This window comes from Manduca sexta, chromosome 28 (assembly GCF_014839805.1).
Source record: "Manduca sexta isolate Smith_Timp_Sample1 chromosome 28, JHU_Msex_v1.0, whole genome shotgun sequence".
Classification (NCBI taxonomy): domain Eukaryota; kingdom Metazoa; phylum Arthropoda; class Insecta; order Lepidoptera; family Sphingidae; genus Manduca; species Manduca sexta.
In genome coordinates this window covers 65,058-80,212 of record NC_051142.1, presented here as the reverse complement: position 1 = coordinate 80,212, position 15,155 = coordinate 65,058, and the positions used below count along the sequence as shown (strand labels likewise).

At 39.6% G+C, this 15,155-nt stretch overlaps 1 protein-coding gene and 1 pseudogene across 1 annotated transcript; both read right to left on the bottom strand.

Moving 5' to 3' along the window:
• Positions 1-1,155: 1,155 nt before the first annotated feature.
• LOC119190975 lies at positions 1,156-2,214 on the bottom strand (annotated as a pseudogene).
• A 655-nt stretch (positions 2,215-2,869) lies between these two features.
• LOC115449665 (histone-lysine N-methyltransferase EHMT1) lies at positions 2,870-12,407 on the bottom strand. The gene is given in 20 exon segments (XM_037444635.1): positions 2,870-3,116; positions 3,420-3,604; positions 3,971-4,207; positions 4,360-4,530; positions 4,649-4,793; positions 5,102-5,235; positions 5,330-5,393; positions 5,574-5,735; positions 5,848-5,949; positions 5,951-6,006; positions 6,254-6,486; positions 6,606-6,746; positions 7,067-7,275; positions 7,692-7,897; positions 8,668-8,870; positions 9,249-9,370; positions 9,602-9,682; positions 9,973-10,035; positions 11,029-11,265; positions 11,408-12,407. Coding segments are annotated over 20 exon segments (3,567 nt in total). The 5' UTR covers positions 12,109-12,407; the 3' UTR covers positions 2,870-3,001.
• Between the last annotated feature and the right edge of the window lie 2,748 nt (positions 12,408-15,155).

Below are 15,155 nucleotides of genomic sequence, written 5' to 3'. Positions count from 1 at the left end.
GGCCTCCCGCAAAAATTTCCAGATTGAATGTCGGAAGCCTACAGCATCGAGCAATGCCCTTTTATCTTAATTAAGTCGGCGGTCTTCCAAATAAATCCAATACTTACTTTTCACTATATCCAGCAGTTCTTGTTTTTCTATTTACGTATAATGTCTACCCCTTTATTGGGTTTTGTTATTTGAAGACTCCGTTGATAATTTATAGAAACTTCTATGGTAAGACACGAGAAAATTATGAATATTGTTAACAAAGAGAATATAATCACTACGATTTAATTGTTGACGAAAATTTGACAGATACAGAAGTTTTTTCTAAAGTGACTAATGTCAATAATGATCATGCTGCCAAATGGCAAGTATAAATAAGTTGGAATGTATTTACTACATCAATGTTGAGAATTTAATAATTAAAAATCATTTTTCATTAAACTGCATTATTACGTTATTTGATTTTTTTTGTTTCATAAATTATGCTGCGTGAAACGACACATAAATATCATTTTATTAAAATTATGTAAACGAAAACAAACTTTTTATAATCTATAGCAAATTAACTGCTCCTCAACTGAGTTTTCCGTAAAATCTTTTAATGTACGTTTGAGAATGCCATTTAAATTAAGTAGCCTGTTAAATTTAAGTAGGCCTCAGACAAGTTGGTTGGTTGAGTAGCGTTTCAGTATTCGGGCGTTAGAGTCTTAGACCATTAATTCAAATTCCCTATTCATAATATAAAAAACAAATCCTGCCCAAAATCCATATGATTTGTATTTGTATTGTTAGAAAATGCCTGAAAAAATTTTGATACAGCTTCATGTTAAAACGTAAACAGACATCTTTTAAATTTAAAAAAAATATTTTTTATTATATTTCATGACTTAAATTCAAATTATATAGATATAACTGGCCTTACCAAAAGGATATATTATTAAATATTTTGTTGATAGTATTGTCTTGTCCACATACTCAAGAAATTACTTTTTATTTTTAGGAATATGCAAGCTTCTGAAACTACTGCTATAATTCTGATAATCATTCTAACTACTTCATAGCAAACTACATTAGCTCTTGAGACCAAGATGCTATAGACTATCTTTGCCCTAAGAATCAAACCTTACGCGGGGGACAGGGTTGAAGAAGCTAAATTACGATACACTTTTATTGTATATTTGAACCTACCTTATAAACTTCACTAGAGCCACCGGTGCCTAGTTTCTTAATAACATGTACTTCTTGTCTTTAATGCTTAAAGTCTTGAACAATATCTTAGAGCTGTTCCCCACAACACCCTGCGGGTACGATGGCGTTGCGGCGTATGACGCCGGCATAGCTTTCCTGTTCATGGGCGTCTCAGGAACTGGAGCACTAACAGTCTGTGGAGGGGGACACCGAACCTCTTCTTTCTGTTTCTGCGTGAACAGCTCACACCGCACCTTGTCTCTGTTCTGGCTCGCGCTCTTCTGCGGTGTCTTCTTGTTACTTTTCCGCGCCGAGCCTGGCGTGAACCTCCTTATACCAGGTTTTATCAAAGGTGTCGAGGACTTCGTCTTCTGCGCACTGCTCTGCGTTTTAGCCATCTCCGGCGTCTTTTTGGGCCCACTGATAACGTTTTTAGCATTGTTGTCGTGAGGCGTTAGTGCGTTCCGTCGTTTCACCTCTGAACTCGGGTGTGGCAAGCTTTTGATAGCGCTCTGCGATATCCGGCTATCTTTGTTAGGATACGTCAAGCAGGACGACCAATTAGCATTACAGTTCTCTTTGTCGTCATTTATTGAAGTCAATTTCTTCTCAGAAATGAACGGTTTGTTATTTTTGGGTTGAGATTTCACGACAGGTGTAAGAAAGTCCCTGTTGACTGTTGGCGCTGCGGTCGGTTTTTTAGCCACTGTTTCACTTGTAGAATCATCACTATCGTCGGAATAACAAAAACTAGACTCAGGAGTGTCCGATTGCTTCTGTAACGGCATCAAATTGGCAAGAAGCGCAGCCATGGGAACAGGCGCAAATTTTATACTGTTGGACGTGGATTCCGTATTGCCACTCATTTTGATCACTGGTTTACACATTCAAATACAACTATACGTATAATTAAATACACTTTGGAATAAATTATTTACGACATTCTAGGCAATATTGCATTTTTTCACAAATAACTTTCAAAACACAGCCGTTGAAAACTTTTAAATATTTGACAATTAAATTTAAGCTTTGCAATAAATATGGAATCTGGGTACAAGTCCTTTCGCACGTTTATTTTTGTTGCCATATGTAAAATGATTAAAAGCAATACTACGAAATTATTTATATAAAATATATATTACTCTGTCCGTTTAACTTTTTGCTAGATTAGACACATGGAATGTGTTGGTATTTTATTACTCTTTTATATAAAGTGGTGACTTTAGAAAGGAATGGAGTAAACTAACCGCTTTGGGTTACTATATGTATTAAAACCACACTTAGTTATATACTTCACTTGTCTATAATATTATTTTGGAATATTATAGACCACTGAGGGGTTGTTGATTCCTTAGATCAATATGTAACTAAGCTAGTTATACAAAAATGAAACAGCTGTTTTTTGACCGCGGCGAGTGCTGCTAAAATCCCCTTCGTGAGTTCTTAGCTTTATTTCCAAACTCGCGACAACTGGAGATGTGTGCGATTTGCAACCGTCGCGGTTACAACTATCCGCAAACTTGGCTGACGATTATCGCAACACGGGCGGTTAACGATCGGTCGAGTTCCAAAACGACATGGACACACATCAGAAATAATCATGATACTACGTGTTATAACTAAGGAATAAGGAATGTAGGAAGACACAAAATAAAAAGCACAAAGTAATTAAATAATTATCATAACTCACATATAAAGAAAGGAAAATGATTTATTATGTTCTTGATTGCATAGTACTATTGTAAATAAATATCTACAAAATCATTATTACACGATTTATAATTCGTTAATATATGTTCGAAATCACTTCCGACGCGTATTGTGATTAAGTCTCTGCTTCTTCCGAATCTGCCTTCACTGGATACCTGCAGGTGGGCGCTCCGCACTCGCACTTCATCCACTTGGATTTCACCGACCAGAACTTATCGCCATAGTCAAACCTGGGGACAGAGGTAATTGAGCATTCAAAACACAGTGACTATGTTATGTACTATGATTTTTTTAGTCATTTACAGCTGAGGAGTTATAGTTACTATAATAAGCAAGTATTTTCCATACAACGAGAAAAGAAGAGAAAGTTGTTCGCTTGATGGTGTATAATACAATCACCCATAATTAATGTGAGTTTCCAGTGTCTATCCAGAAACACTCTGAATTATGAAGCACGGCGCTCATCATCTGAGAACATAATGCAGCAACAGTAGCTACAATGTGCCTTAAAGGAAAACTTTTGTATATCTCACGTGAGCTCGTCCCCGGGCTGCACGTCCTTGGTGGCGAAGAGCGTGACGACGGGCAGCCGCAGGTCGCGGCAGGCGGTGAACACGCGCACCGGCGCCACGTTGGGCCGGCAGCTGTGGTTCATGAACCGCGCCGCGCTGCCGTACACCGCTGCGTCCACGCACAGCTGCGTCTTGTCTACGCATTGCTGCAAAATATTTAAATATACAATGTCATAAATATGAATTTAGCAACGAGTAAATTCGATTGTGATCACAAAATCGATATCGAGTATTTTGAGGTAAAAAACATTCTTGCGGATAAAATCAGAGATATAAGTCGCGCTTTATATTTTCTTGGGATAGAAAATAGTCTATTTGCTATTCCAGAGTATAATCTATCTCTGTGTCAAATTTCATCCAGATACATTCAGCCATTCTGGCGTAATTGAGTAACATCAAAACATTTGCATTTATAATATTCTTATAGAAATAATTATGTTACACTGACTCAGATTCGCGCCGAGCCGCGTTACAACACGCATACAAGCTAAGTTGTGTGAAACTATACTCACCTCCAGCAGGTCGTCCTTGACGTCGAGCGCGAACATGTAGTGGTCGGCGGCGCGCGTGTCGGCGCGGGCGGCGGGCAGCAGCTCCCCGCAGTAGGCGGCCACGGGCGAGCCGCGCGCGACGCGCCGCGTGGCTCGCAGCCCCCACCCGCGCGCGCCGCCCGCGCGGAACACCTCCGTGTGCACGAACGTCGCGCCCAGCGACCGCGCGCGCGTCACCACCGCGTTCGCGCACTTTTTCTGAACGTACATTAATATTGCGAATATAAAGAGTAAGCCCAGTCTTTTTAATATATAATGTCAATGTCATATAATACTTTGTAAATATTTAAACATGTTTGATTAATGTTCACTTCACAATAAGCAATAAAAAATAGTATTAAGCAGTATACCAAATTGCATGCGCAAGTGTGGTTGCACTCGAACAGCATTGGCGGATCGTGGTAGGGGAAGTCGGCGCGCAGACGGCCGCGCGCGTACCAGCGCCGCACACTGAGCGTGACGCATGCGCACTCGCCGCCGCCCGCGCCCGCCGAACAGTCGCCGCCTTTACACTCACAACCCTGAGATGAATGAAAGAATCTTTAGTATGCATACCCCAGCCTACAAATATTACATTTGAGTTCCACAAAAAAAAAAAAAATACAAATAAATGAATTTGCTTTTTTGTAATAGTCTTACCTGCAACGTTTCTACGGTGTCGTCGATGTGCAGGTGGTGCGGCATGACGTGTTGCGTCACGTACGTGAACTCGTCCGGCGCCGGCTCGTCGTCGACCTCGTTCACGCACGGGATCGGGAACGCCTCGCGACCGTTCGAAATGTCACTAACGATCACAATAAACGTATTATCATTAGTTAAAAAAAAATAGTTTTTTGAAAAATGAGAAGTCTTAATGTCAGTAACATGAGGCACATTATGCAGATCGTAGTATACGATCGTACGTATTTCATTCATTTAATCGTTTAGTATAGACCTATACTACTAATGTACGAATAGGTACTCGTTCTCACGAAATAGACATACAATGTATCAAACCACGGCAAAATAAGGAAAGCGAGCGTTAATTAACTGTTGTTTCTGTTAGTCATAAATTCTCTTAAAATACCAAGAAAATATTCGGTTATGTGTTACCTGCAAAGCAGCCTCCTGCGCGGCACGTGACCACCCATAGCGAGCGTCATCTGCATGTTGAGCGAGATGGCGCTGTGACATGCGCCTGTGCACACGTCCGCCGGCAACTCACCCGCGGAGTTCTCCACGTCCGTCTGTGTTACACACATTATAAATTTATGTAAAACAACTACTCTTTACATGATAATTCTGTGGCTGAATAATAATATGAGTATATTGTATGCTTACTCTAGCCCCCTGCGCCAGCAATATGACGACGCAGGCGTAGTGACCTTGCCGCGCCGCAACGTGCCTAAAAATTTTATTTCAATAAACATGAATTCGTTATGAATAATCAAATTCATGATGTAGTTGGCAGTGGATAATAGACCGAAAGAGTTTTATAAACAAACTCTCTGTACTTGTAAATCGGTTGTGTATAGACGAGATATGATGCATTGGTTGCATGGTGTGTATGTGGTGCAGTACGTACAGCGGCGTGTCGGCGTGCGCGTTGCGTGCGTGTGCAGCGTGCGGTGCGGCGCGCAGCAACTGTACCAGCGCACGCGCAGCACCCGCCGCCGCGCACCAGTGCACCGCCGCGTTGCCCTCCTCGTCCACCGACGACGCGTCCGCGCCGCGGGACAGCAGCAATCTGTAAAAACAAATGACTATAGAGACTCGTTTACATACAGCTACCTCGGTGGAGTTGCATCGAGATTACGTCGAGTAAATAACAAGTGTATGGAAATGTGGTGCGTGTGTACCTGACGACGTCGGCGCGGTCGTTCTCGGCGGCCCAGACGAGCGGCGTCCAGCCGCCCGCGTCGCGCGCGTCGAGCGCGGGCGCGGCTGCCAGCGCGCTGCATCGCCTCCGCCGCGCCGCGCTGCGCCGCCATGTGCAGCGCCGTCATGCCTTCCAGGTCCTACGACATTTCACCAAAGATGCTATTATACAGAACGCTACTACATCCACCTACGCCGCCCACATCCCTACCACTGTATTCATAACTCCAGCACCGCATGCACATAACCTGATAATCGCACGAACCTGCATCCTTCTATTACACGAGGGATGCGATTCCGCGGAAATATATGCATCCATACTCACAAAACTTTACTACAGAGGACTATATTCCACTACCATACTCTTCTAACGTAGGAACAACTTACCGCGAGATTGACATCGCACCCAGCGGCCACCAAGTACCGGATCACTTTGATGAGGTCTTCATCCTTCACCGGGTCAGTCTCCACATCACTCGTATCATCAGTCTTGTCCTCTTTATCTTCCACTTTCTCTCCTTCCCCCTCTCCGTCCACATCCATCTCTATTTCCTCAGGGTTATCTTTATGTGGACTTGGTTTGAGTTTTTCTTTGCCTTTTTTATCTTTGTCACCAAGTTCTGTTGTGAGAAATACTACATATTAATCACAATTTGATATTATATTTGTTGGACAGTATATAAATAATTTGATAAGGTAACGTAGCGTGGCGCGTGTTCGTGGATGTAGTGATGTATACCCAGGACGGCGTGCATGAGCGGCGTGCGCATGTTGGTGTCGGCGGCGTCGAGCGCGGCGCCGGCGAGCCGCAGCGCGTGCAGCGCGCGCACGTGGCCGCGCGCCGCCGCCCGCACCGCCGCCGACAGCGCCGAGCACGACACTGCACACACATGTACTCACTTACTAACCTCGCATTATAGTAGAATATCAATTACAAAATATTTACAAAACAAATGTAAAATTTTAACATAACAAATATCTATGTGTAACACATACACGCAGAACTATTTTCGATTGTTCTAAGCTATTGTGCTTACAAAACAATATTAGAAATCTATTGTCGTAATAAGTTATTTTATGAATACATATGAAGCAATATTAAATTTACATAAACAATTTCAAGTTAGCACAATATCAATATTTTATTATATTTATAAATACATAAAAGTACTTTAGTATATTTCTATTATAACAAATTACCAATCTTAGGTATAAGCTCCTCTAAGCTCTCTCCAGCTAAGATAGCATCGCACAACTTCCTCGCAGAGTCTTCATCTTCTGGCCCTTCTCGCTTCTTGCACAACAACTCCAGGTTCAGTGGGGTTGGTGGCAACAGATCCTCTGGGATAACTGGAGTTGTGTCCAGTTGTGACGGTGATAGTGTGGAGAAACTCAAGTATGCCGGGGTGCTGAATGACAAACAATAGAATTGTCATTTCACTATCATTAGAAAATAAATTACAACTTAGTAGTAAAGCCGTACCCTAACCAACTTTGTAGTGTAATCTAGTGTCAGTTGGTCATTTCCAACCAATTGGAGATTCAGGGACATTGTGACTAGTCTAAACATTTTATATTGTGCCATGCAAAATTTAAGGATTGATAAAACCTGAAGTATAATTTTTATTTAACACAGATTTGCTTATCTAGTTATTTTGTGCTACAAAAATGTACAGCCTTGTCAGGAAAATAAAAAACTGTCATGTTATCATAAAATACTGAACAAATTTCTTATGATATTAACTTTAAAATAAAAACAGCAAACTGGCGCCTCCAAAGCAGTTTTCTAATTCCAGGTCACCTGTATATAGCTATATAAATATACCACTGTTCTCTCTGGTCGGGCAGGAATATCCTCTTATTGCTGCACTTCATCTGCAGCTGCACCTTGTAGCAGTCCCTGTTGGCGGGCTGCCACCTGTAGGAGTACACGCCGCAGTGCGGACAGCCGGGCCGCACCTTCGCGTCGTTGTATGGCAGCCCGCATTCCAGGTGGAATAAATGGCCTTTGGAGCACTGGTAAAATATGCCCTGGGAAGATGTGGAATGTTGTCTGAATTAATCTAGGAGTGGAATTTTATTACAAAACTGTTTTGATAGTGAAACTCATTGTAACTAGCTTGGTTTAAAGTATTTATTAGCCTGATTTTGCTTTATGATATTGCCAGACTCATAAAAATTGCCACTGGCTTATCTATAAGCTTAGAATATGGCAAAAAGCAAGATACAATTCATGTCGTTTTATTGGGATTGGTTGAGAGACGAATACGACACGACATCGAGTGACGAGTCGCGTTTTTTATCACATTCTATGGGGTTATTACGTTTCGGGATCTCCTCGAACTTACTATTTTTGGTGTTATTGTTCAATATTCATAAGCGGCAGTAATTTTTTATTGCTATTTAAAAAAAATTTACGGCGAGATAGCAATAAAAAATCATTAATTTTCCTCATATAACGTAATAATTAATGTTTGATTTCTTAAAATCCTCGTATTATTTTGCATAATTCATCCGCTCTTTAATACTTTTAACTAGTGGCAGACTGACATTTATTATTGAAGAAAAAAAACTACTATCGGAATCGGAACAAAAAGGGCTCCCGGGAGCACATATCTTAAGAAAAAGGAAATTGGGGTGAGTTGTATAGTTATATATTAGTATGTATGTATGTATAAAGACCACACGAGATCGAGAAGTCCGCACGTTGGCCGAAGACAAAAACATTATGTTTTAACATCCATTACATGTTATGTAATGGATGTTAATATGTGTGTAGTCTGCCTGGCAGTGCATGTCACCTGCGTGCAGAAGAGTCCGCAGGCGGGGCAGCACATGTGCCTGCGCAGCTGCGCGGCGTGCAGTGCGCAGGCGAGCAGGTAGGGCGCGCGGGGCCCGGCGCGCAGCAGCGGCGCCAGCGCCCCGCGCGCCGCGCGCCGCGCCCCGTGCGAGCACCCCACGCGCGCGCCCTCCGACGTCTCCACCGCCTGGCAGAACACCGGCTCTGCACAACACGACCAGGAATCATATTATCATCTGCAAGGAATACATCTAACCCTAGTCCATACTTTTATAAAAATACATCATATATGTACTTGAAATAATGGTTGCATATTTAAATTGTCACATCATCAAAAAAGCCTAGATGCCAATATGAGATCACATCTAAAATCAGGAAACTACTTAGCAATATCAATATGGGAGCTTTTCAGTTTAAATATACAAATGGGACCAGTCATTAAAACTGAATGTATTTATTTTCAGTGTGTGCATGAAGCGCGTTTTATCTATTTCACGCCAAAATATTTTTTTTATATACTAGTGAGATATTGGAGATAATTTAATACTATGAGCAAGAATTCTGTCTACAAGTGAGAATCACCTGCGAGGTCTCCAGGCGCCGCGTACACGTTGCTGGGCGCCTCGCAGTAGCAGGTGGCCACCACTGTCGACTCGTCGGTGGGGCACGCCGCCTCGGACCCCTCGTCACCACCCGCGGGGTTACTGCACACCAAAAATTATGGTATATACAGGTGTTCCATATTTTATGATGACACATAGATTATTCAACATTTACACATCATATATGTTGTCTACTAACAACCAGTTATATAAACTTTTAACCACAGCCTGTACATTAGATAAATAAAAAATAAACTGTTTTATTTCCAAAAATGTTATTAAACTAATCCATTCAACTAGATACATCGATACGACACTATAATTGTATCTTACCTGTCCTCTTCGTGTTCGGCGTCGGAATGCGCCTCCTCACCTGGGTTCGAGCGAACACTCTTGCGCTTCTGACGAGTGTTGCTGCAGGAGCAAATTATCCATACAATTCAATCAACACACCTGATACATTTTAAAAAATATATTAAAATAAGTAAATAACTATAAATGTCGTCATTTTTATTTTTGCACTACAAAAAATCTTCTTCCAATTCATAAAAAAAAAATCTATTAATTTAGGCCTTATCGCCTTATATTTACACTTTGAGTATGCAGTATTTTTTTCTATAAATCTGTTTCTTTCTCACAATTTTTTACAATTTAGTGTTGCATGATTTTGTTAGAGTTTCAATATTTCATGTGTAATAACTTACTGTTCACTGGTTTCCCCGGGAGTGAGACCGGCTGCACGTCGCGATGAACGCCGCCGCGGTATCCTGTATAGTAATTTATTTTTCTCTTCTTTATTGCTAAATAAAAGTAAAGCGTAAGGGCCCATTGCTTTACTAAAATACTGCCATAATAATTGAGTTAAGAAACTTTTTTTTTGGTTAAATATATCCTACATGGCCCAAACAAAAACATGTTCATTACAAATAGTCCATATAAAATATATTACTATAAAGATAAAATTTGTTTATACTTAAACAGCTTTAACTTAGATATTTCAAAATTAACATGTTATATCTAGCTACAAAAATTACAATTAGGTTGCAATTTTAATTATAATGTATTTTAATGCACTTGAGTCTATGCTGGGCTTGATATGATGATATGCATGGGCTATAAAATCAGAATAGATAAGCATCAGACTTAACATAAATAAAAAAAACATAATATATGCACAATGACAATGAATATGGATACTAAAAAAGCAGCCAAGAATGAGACGGTAAGCAAAGTTTCATCATGTAAAAACAGCATGCCTATTATACAAAAATAAAAATAGTAATTCTTTACAATAGTTTTTTGTATAATCAAAATAAGGTGCCGGTTCAGACAAGAAATTCGCGCAAGCGAGACAGAAACTTTTTATTTTTAATAAGTACTGAAATATATATACTATGCAGCCTGGTTGTAACTACCAGCAAGCAAAATATGTAACACAGAGTGTTTTTTTAATAGTAAAAAATTGTTTCAGTGGGTTTTGGATAATATACCAAAAATACTATTGTTAACCTAGAAATTAATACATAGTTTCAAAAGGATTATTTACCAATATTTTTTGGGAATGATTGGGTACAATATACTATTCATTATTGAGAGCTGGCCAATATATGCAAATCATTGAATAACTTGAATCCTAAGTACTTATAGAACTTCAAAACATTTTCTACTACAAACACCCTGTATAAGCATTCTGTCTACAGTGAACTACAAATAACTTGATATCTATGAAGATAACAAGTTATTGTCCGATGATACTTCACTTTTGCTCATCCTCACGAGCTGGTGATGAACAGTCACTGTCATTTGTGAATGAAGAGCACAATCTTTTAGACCTCCTGGGTTGTTCACTTGGTGATGCAGCCGCAGAGCAGTAGAAGTCCTCGTCCCCATCGCTGGGCGAGTCCTCTTCCTCGTCCAGTAGCTTGCCAATGGCTTCCGCCTCCTCGTCCAGATCTCTATCATCTTCTAATTCCGCAGCCTCATTCTCTTCCAGTTCTCTATAGGTGTACAAATAAGATTATTATATGGGTTTCATTTTGTATGTGCTAAGTTATTATTGTGTGTTGATCTGTATAGATATTATAATCTTTAAAACAAATGATTAATCAGCAGTAAACATTATCAAAGTTGTCTACCCACCCACTCTCTTCAACTTCTTCATCATCCTCAATGGTGACAGCCTTCAAGCCGAGTTCGCTCAGGTGCCTTAACTGTGAACGGTTACCTCGATCCAGCACCTCGTCATCTGAATCCACGATATCCATTTCAATATCTTCTTTGGCTTTACTCTTCTGAGTTTCAGTAGCTGTGGGTCGTGCAGACCGGCGTGTCTTAACTCTATCTCCTAGCTTATCTGCTGTTTCTTCTGGTCCCTTGGGTTTCTGTCGGCGCGTGGATCGCTGCGGAGTGATGTCCTCGTAGAGTTTCTCTTTCCGAGCAATGGCGTTGGCCACAACATTGTCAGTGTCTTTACTGCGCCGGCTGGTGGACCGCTTGGCGTTGTGAGCGTCCGAGTCATCGTTCTCCGAGGCGGATTTGTATTTCTTGGGCGAGGCTGAGGTGTCGCTGTCGCACACCCATTCCCATTTGCCCCTGGTGCGGCTTGAACGTCGCGGCGACACCTCCTCGAGTTTCTCCTCCGTGGACACAATCTTCATGTTGTTGCTCTTGGCGCTCGACTTTTCCGACCGAATGGTTAGCACTATCCGCGGCTTGGGGTCCTCCGCATCGCCCTTCTCCGATTTTTTTACGTCACACGTCGTGTCCAAACTCACTGTAAGATTGTCTGAGCATGTTTTGTCGATCTTTTTCTTAACAGCCTCTTCGTCGTCCGCAATCATGTTGTCAAGGTTTTTTTCAGATGTCAAGGTCGAGAACTCTCACCGTTGCGTATTTATTGTAAAACAACGCCCGTGCGAGTACCACAACAGGTGTGTTTGGAAATGTATCAAGTCCTGAAGGTACCCCTTGTAAGGCCATTGTTCGCAAAGTATTTCTGCAATTTACCCATTCTTATTTTAGTCACAGAGCGCAAGTCCTTAAAATTAGGAAATAATTAATTATAACAAAAAGACATTTTTATTTCGTACTTTACATAAAAAAATAAAGCCATAGAATGAATACAAAACAGATAATAATAAAACAGGTGGTGATGGTGATGCGAATGGTTATACTCTGTAACAGATTATATTCCTATTGCGTAGATAAATGATAATAATACTATGTTCACTATTATTTATTTATTCTCATATAATATTATTATTTTCCTACTATTATAAGCGTTCCCCAGTTGGCCTTCCTCATGCAGTCCTGTTAAGCCCTCGGTGGTTAAAATCAATTTCAGTGATGACTGATGACATACCTACTTTCTTTTATCTAAGCTGTTGAGTGTTGACTGATAAGTGATCTGTCGATCTGTGTCGACCAGTGTTGCCAGAAGGTTACATTTCTTACATTTTTCGTTACTTTTGACCCTCTCGCGTAACATGTAAGTAATTTTTATATTTAAGGCAATTTTCGTAACTTTTGAGAACAACGAGATTTGTAATATAAATTATTTTTTGTAAACAGTTTACGAACGCATTTCTATTCAACGCATCCAAATTAAACGCGCCTAAAACTGGCGGGTCTAAAAAGTATTTCACTCCATATCACACCTAGGATGGCTCGCCATGACAAAATGAAACGTATCTTGCATGTACTAAAACTTGATTTTGCTTGAGTGTGCGCGCGCACATTTTCTACTACGCGAGTCCCCGCGGTTTCGTCGCTACAGAAATGCTTGCCAAAAGCGCGTAAATTAAAAAAAAAACAATAATGTAACTTTTGCAGCAAAAATGTAACATTTCAGGAAACGAAACGTAACTTACGCCTCAAGGGCCCTGGCAACACTGGTGTCGACTGTCGATCTGTCAATTTGATATAAAAAAAACAGCACGATGGTTGTCTCGTTTTCGGAATAAATTATTTTATTAAAAATCAAAATAAATGACAGAATATAGTATTAGATGTTCCAGATAAAAGATAGATTTACAAAGAGGATTCTGTTTTACATACAGTAGCAAGACTGCAGTTATCTAACCACGGAGTACTTTAACGATATAGTTTACTGATAGGCGAATAGGTCTATATAATTGCATATGACCCCGACGAAATAGATTGTTTCGAAGTGGTTTAACAAGTTTTATCTGCTTAGTTAAAAAATTATTGAGTTGGTTGCGAGGTTTGCGATTGCCGGTGAAAGCGCGACGTTACGTGATTAACAAAGCCGGTGTGTACCACGACCACGTAGTACTTACAACACAGACATGAGCCAGCTATACGTGAGCGCGGAACATGTCCTGCAAGGTGGCTACCACCATGCCACACTGCGAAGGCTGCAGGAACCTAACACCACAATAGAACCCCATAATATTATGTACCCGGTGTTTTTGCTGTGAGTATACACATTCGTTTTATAACTTCTGAAGGATAATATTAATGTTTGATAGTAAAGTTTATGTGCTCTTAGAGTAGATGCCTAAGTGCTGCTTTATGATACTTCTGTGATGGTATTAAGTTTTAAGGGTTTATTCAAAATTAGTGCTATACCCCTACTGAAACTGATTCAGTGTGCAATGATTTATAGTACATTAGAATATGGCATGTCACTGTGCTGTCCATGTTAGGATATGTTTTAAGGTTTAGAAGTAATTTTGAATGAAACTATCTTAGGAGACTCTCCAGCAGCTTCAATCTGTGAATATCTTAGTTGAGAATATTAGACACACATAGATTTAAAAAAAATATTCCTCAATATAATGAGTAATTTACACAAAGTTATAATAAATTATAATTATTTATTCTATGAAGTATGTATACTTTTTTATTTGAAAGCACTAATCTCAGGACCTACTGAACCAATTCTGAATTTTTCTCTAATAGGAAGCTACATTGCTTCTGAATACTATAGGGTACTTTTATCTAATGAAAATATTTATTCTCAAAAAACTTTATCACATGGGCAGCAGAGCCACAAGCAAAAGAAAGAATAAGGGGGCTGGTTACATTGCCATCTACCAATTCAAAGAAAATGGTGTGCCCATGGCATAATGATAATATTGTAATGCTAAAATTTCCACACAATTCAATGATTGCACAATATAATATCAAGTTTTTTGGACCACATATTTAATTATAAATCTTTTTTTGTTAATAAACAGGTTGTTTAAAGTTCAAGGCAACTGTTAGATATTTTGATTATGTATTAAAATAATGGTATCCTTAAATTATGATAATTAAATGTGTGATAAACAACAAAACATGCTAATATTATTATCATTGTATTCTTAGGAATATGTCACAGAAAAAAAATAGAAGCCTGATTGAATAATTAAAAGCTATGTTCGAATAATAAAATATGGTTTTATTTATTTCTTGAAGGTAGTAAAAAACTTGGCTTTAAATTTATTGAACTTATAGTATTGCTTTAGTAATTCAAGGCAAATGCAACAGGAAAATTGCAATTGATATGATTATAAATTGGCAATTATGTAAAAATAATTATGTGGAAATGCATTAAGCAATTATTGTATATCCTAAAAAAATAAGTTTCACTTACTTACAATGCTCATGTCATGCATGTATCTGAAATGGTACACTGGCTTCTGTTCTGTTCTAGTAAGAGATAAGCTTATCATAATATGAGGTCCATATCAATAGCTGAAAGGCTAACTGACTTAAGCAAAATTTTCTTGAGACACTAAGTTTCATACATATTGACGGTCCCTATGTATAGTATCGAATCTGCAAAGTAGCATTTTGCAGATTCAATACTTTGCATAGGGACTGTCGATATTCAAACAGTCCTTATTCAAATGAACTGCATTTATTTAAGACAATAAGGATC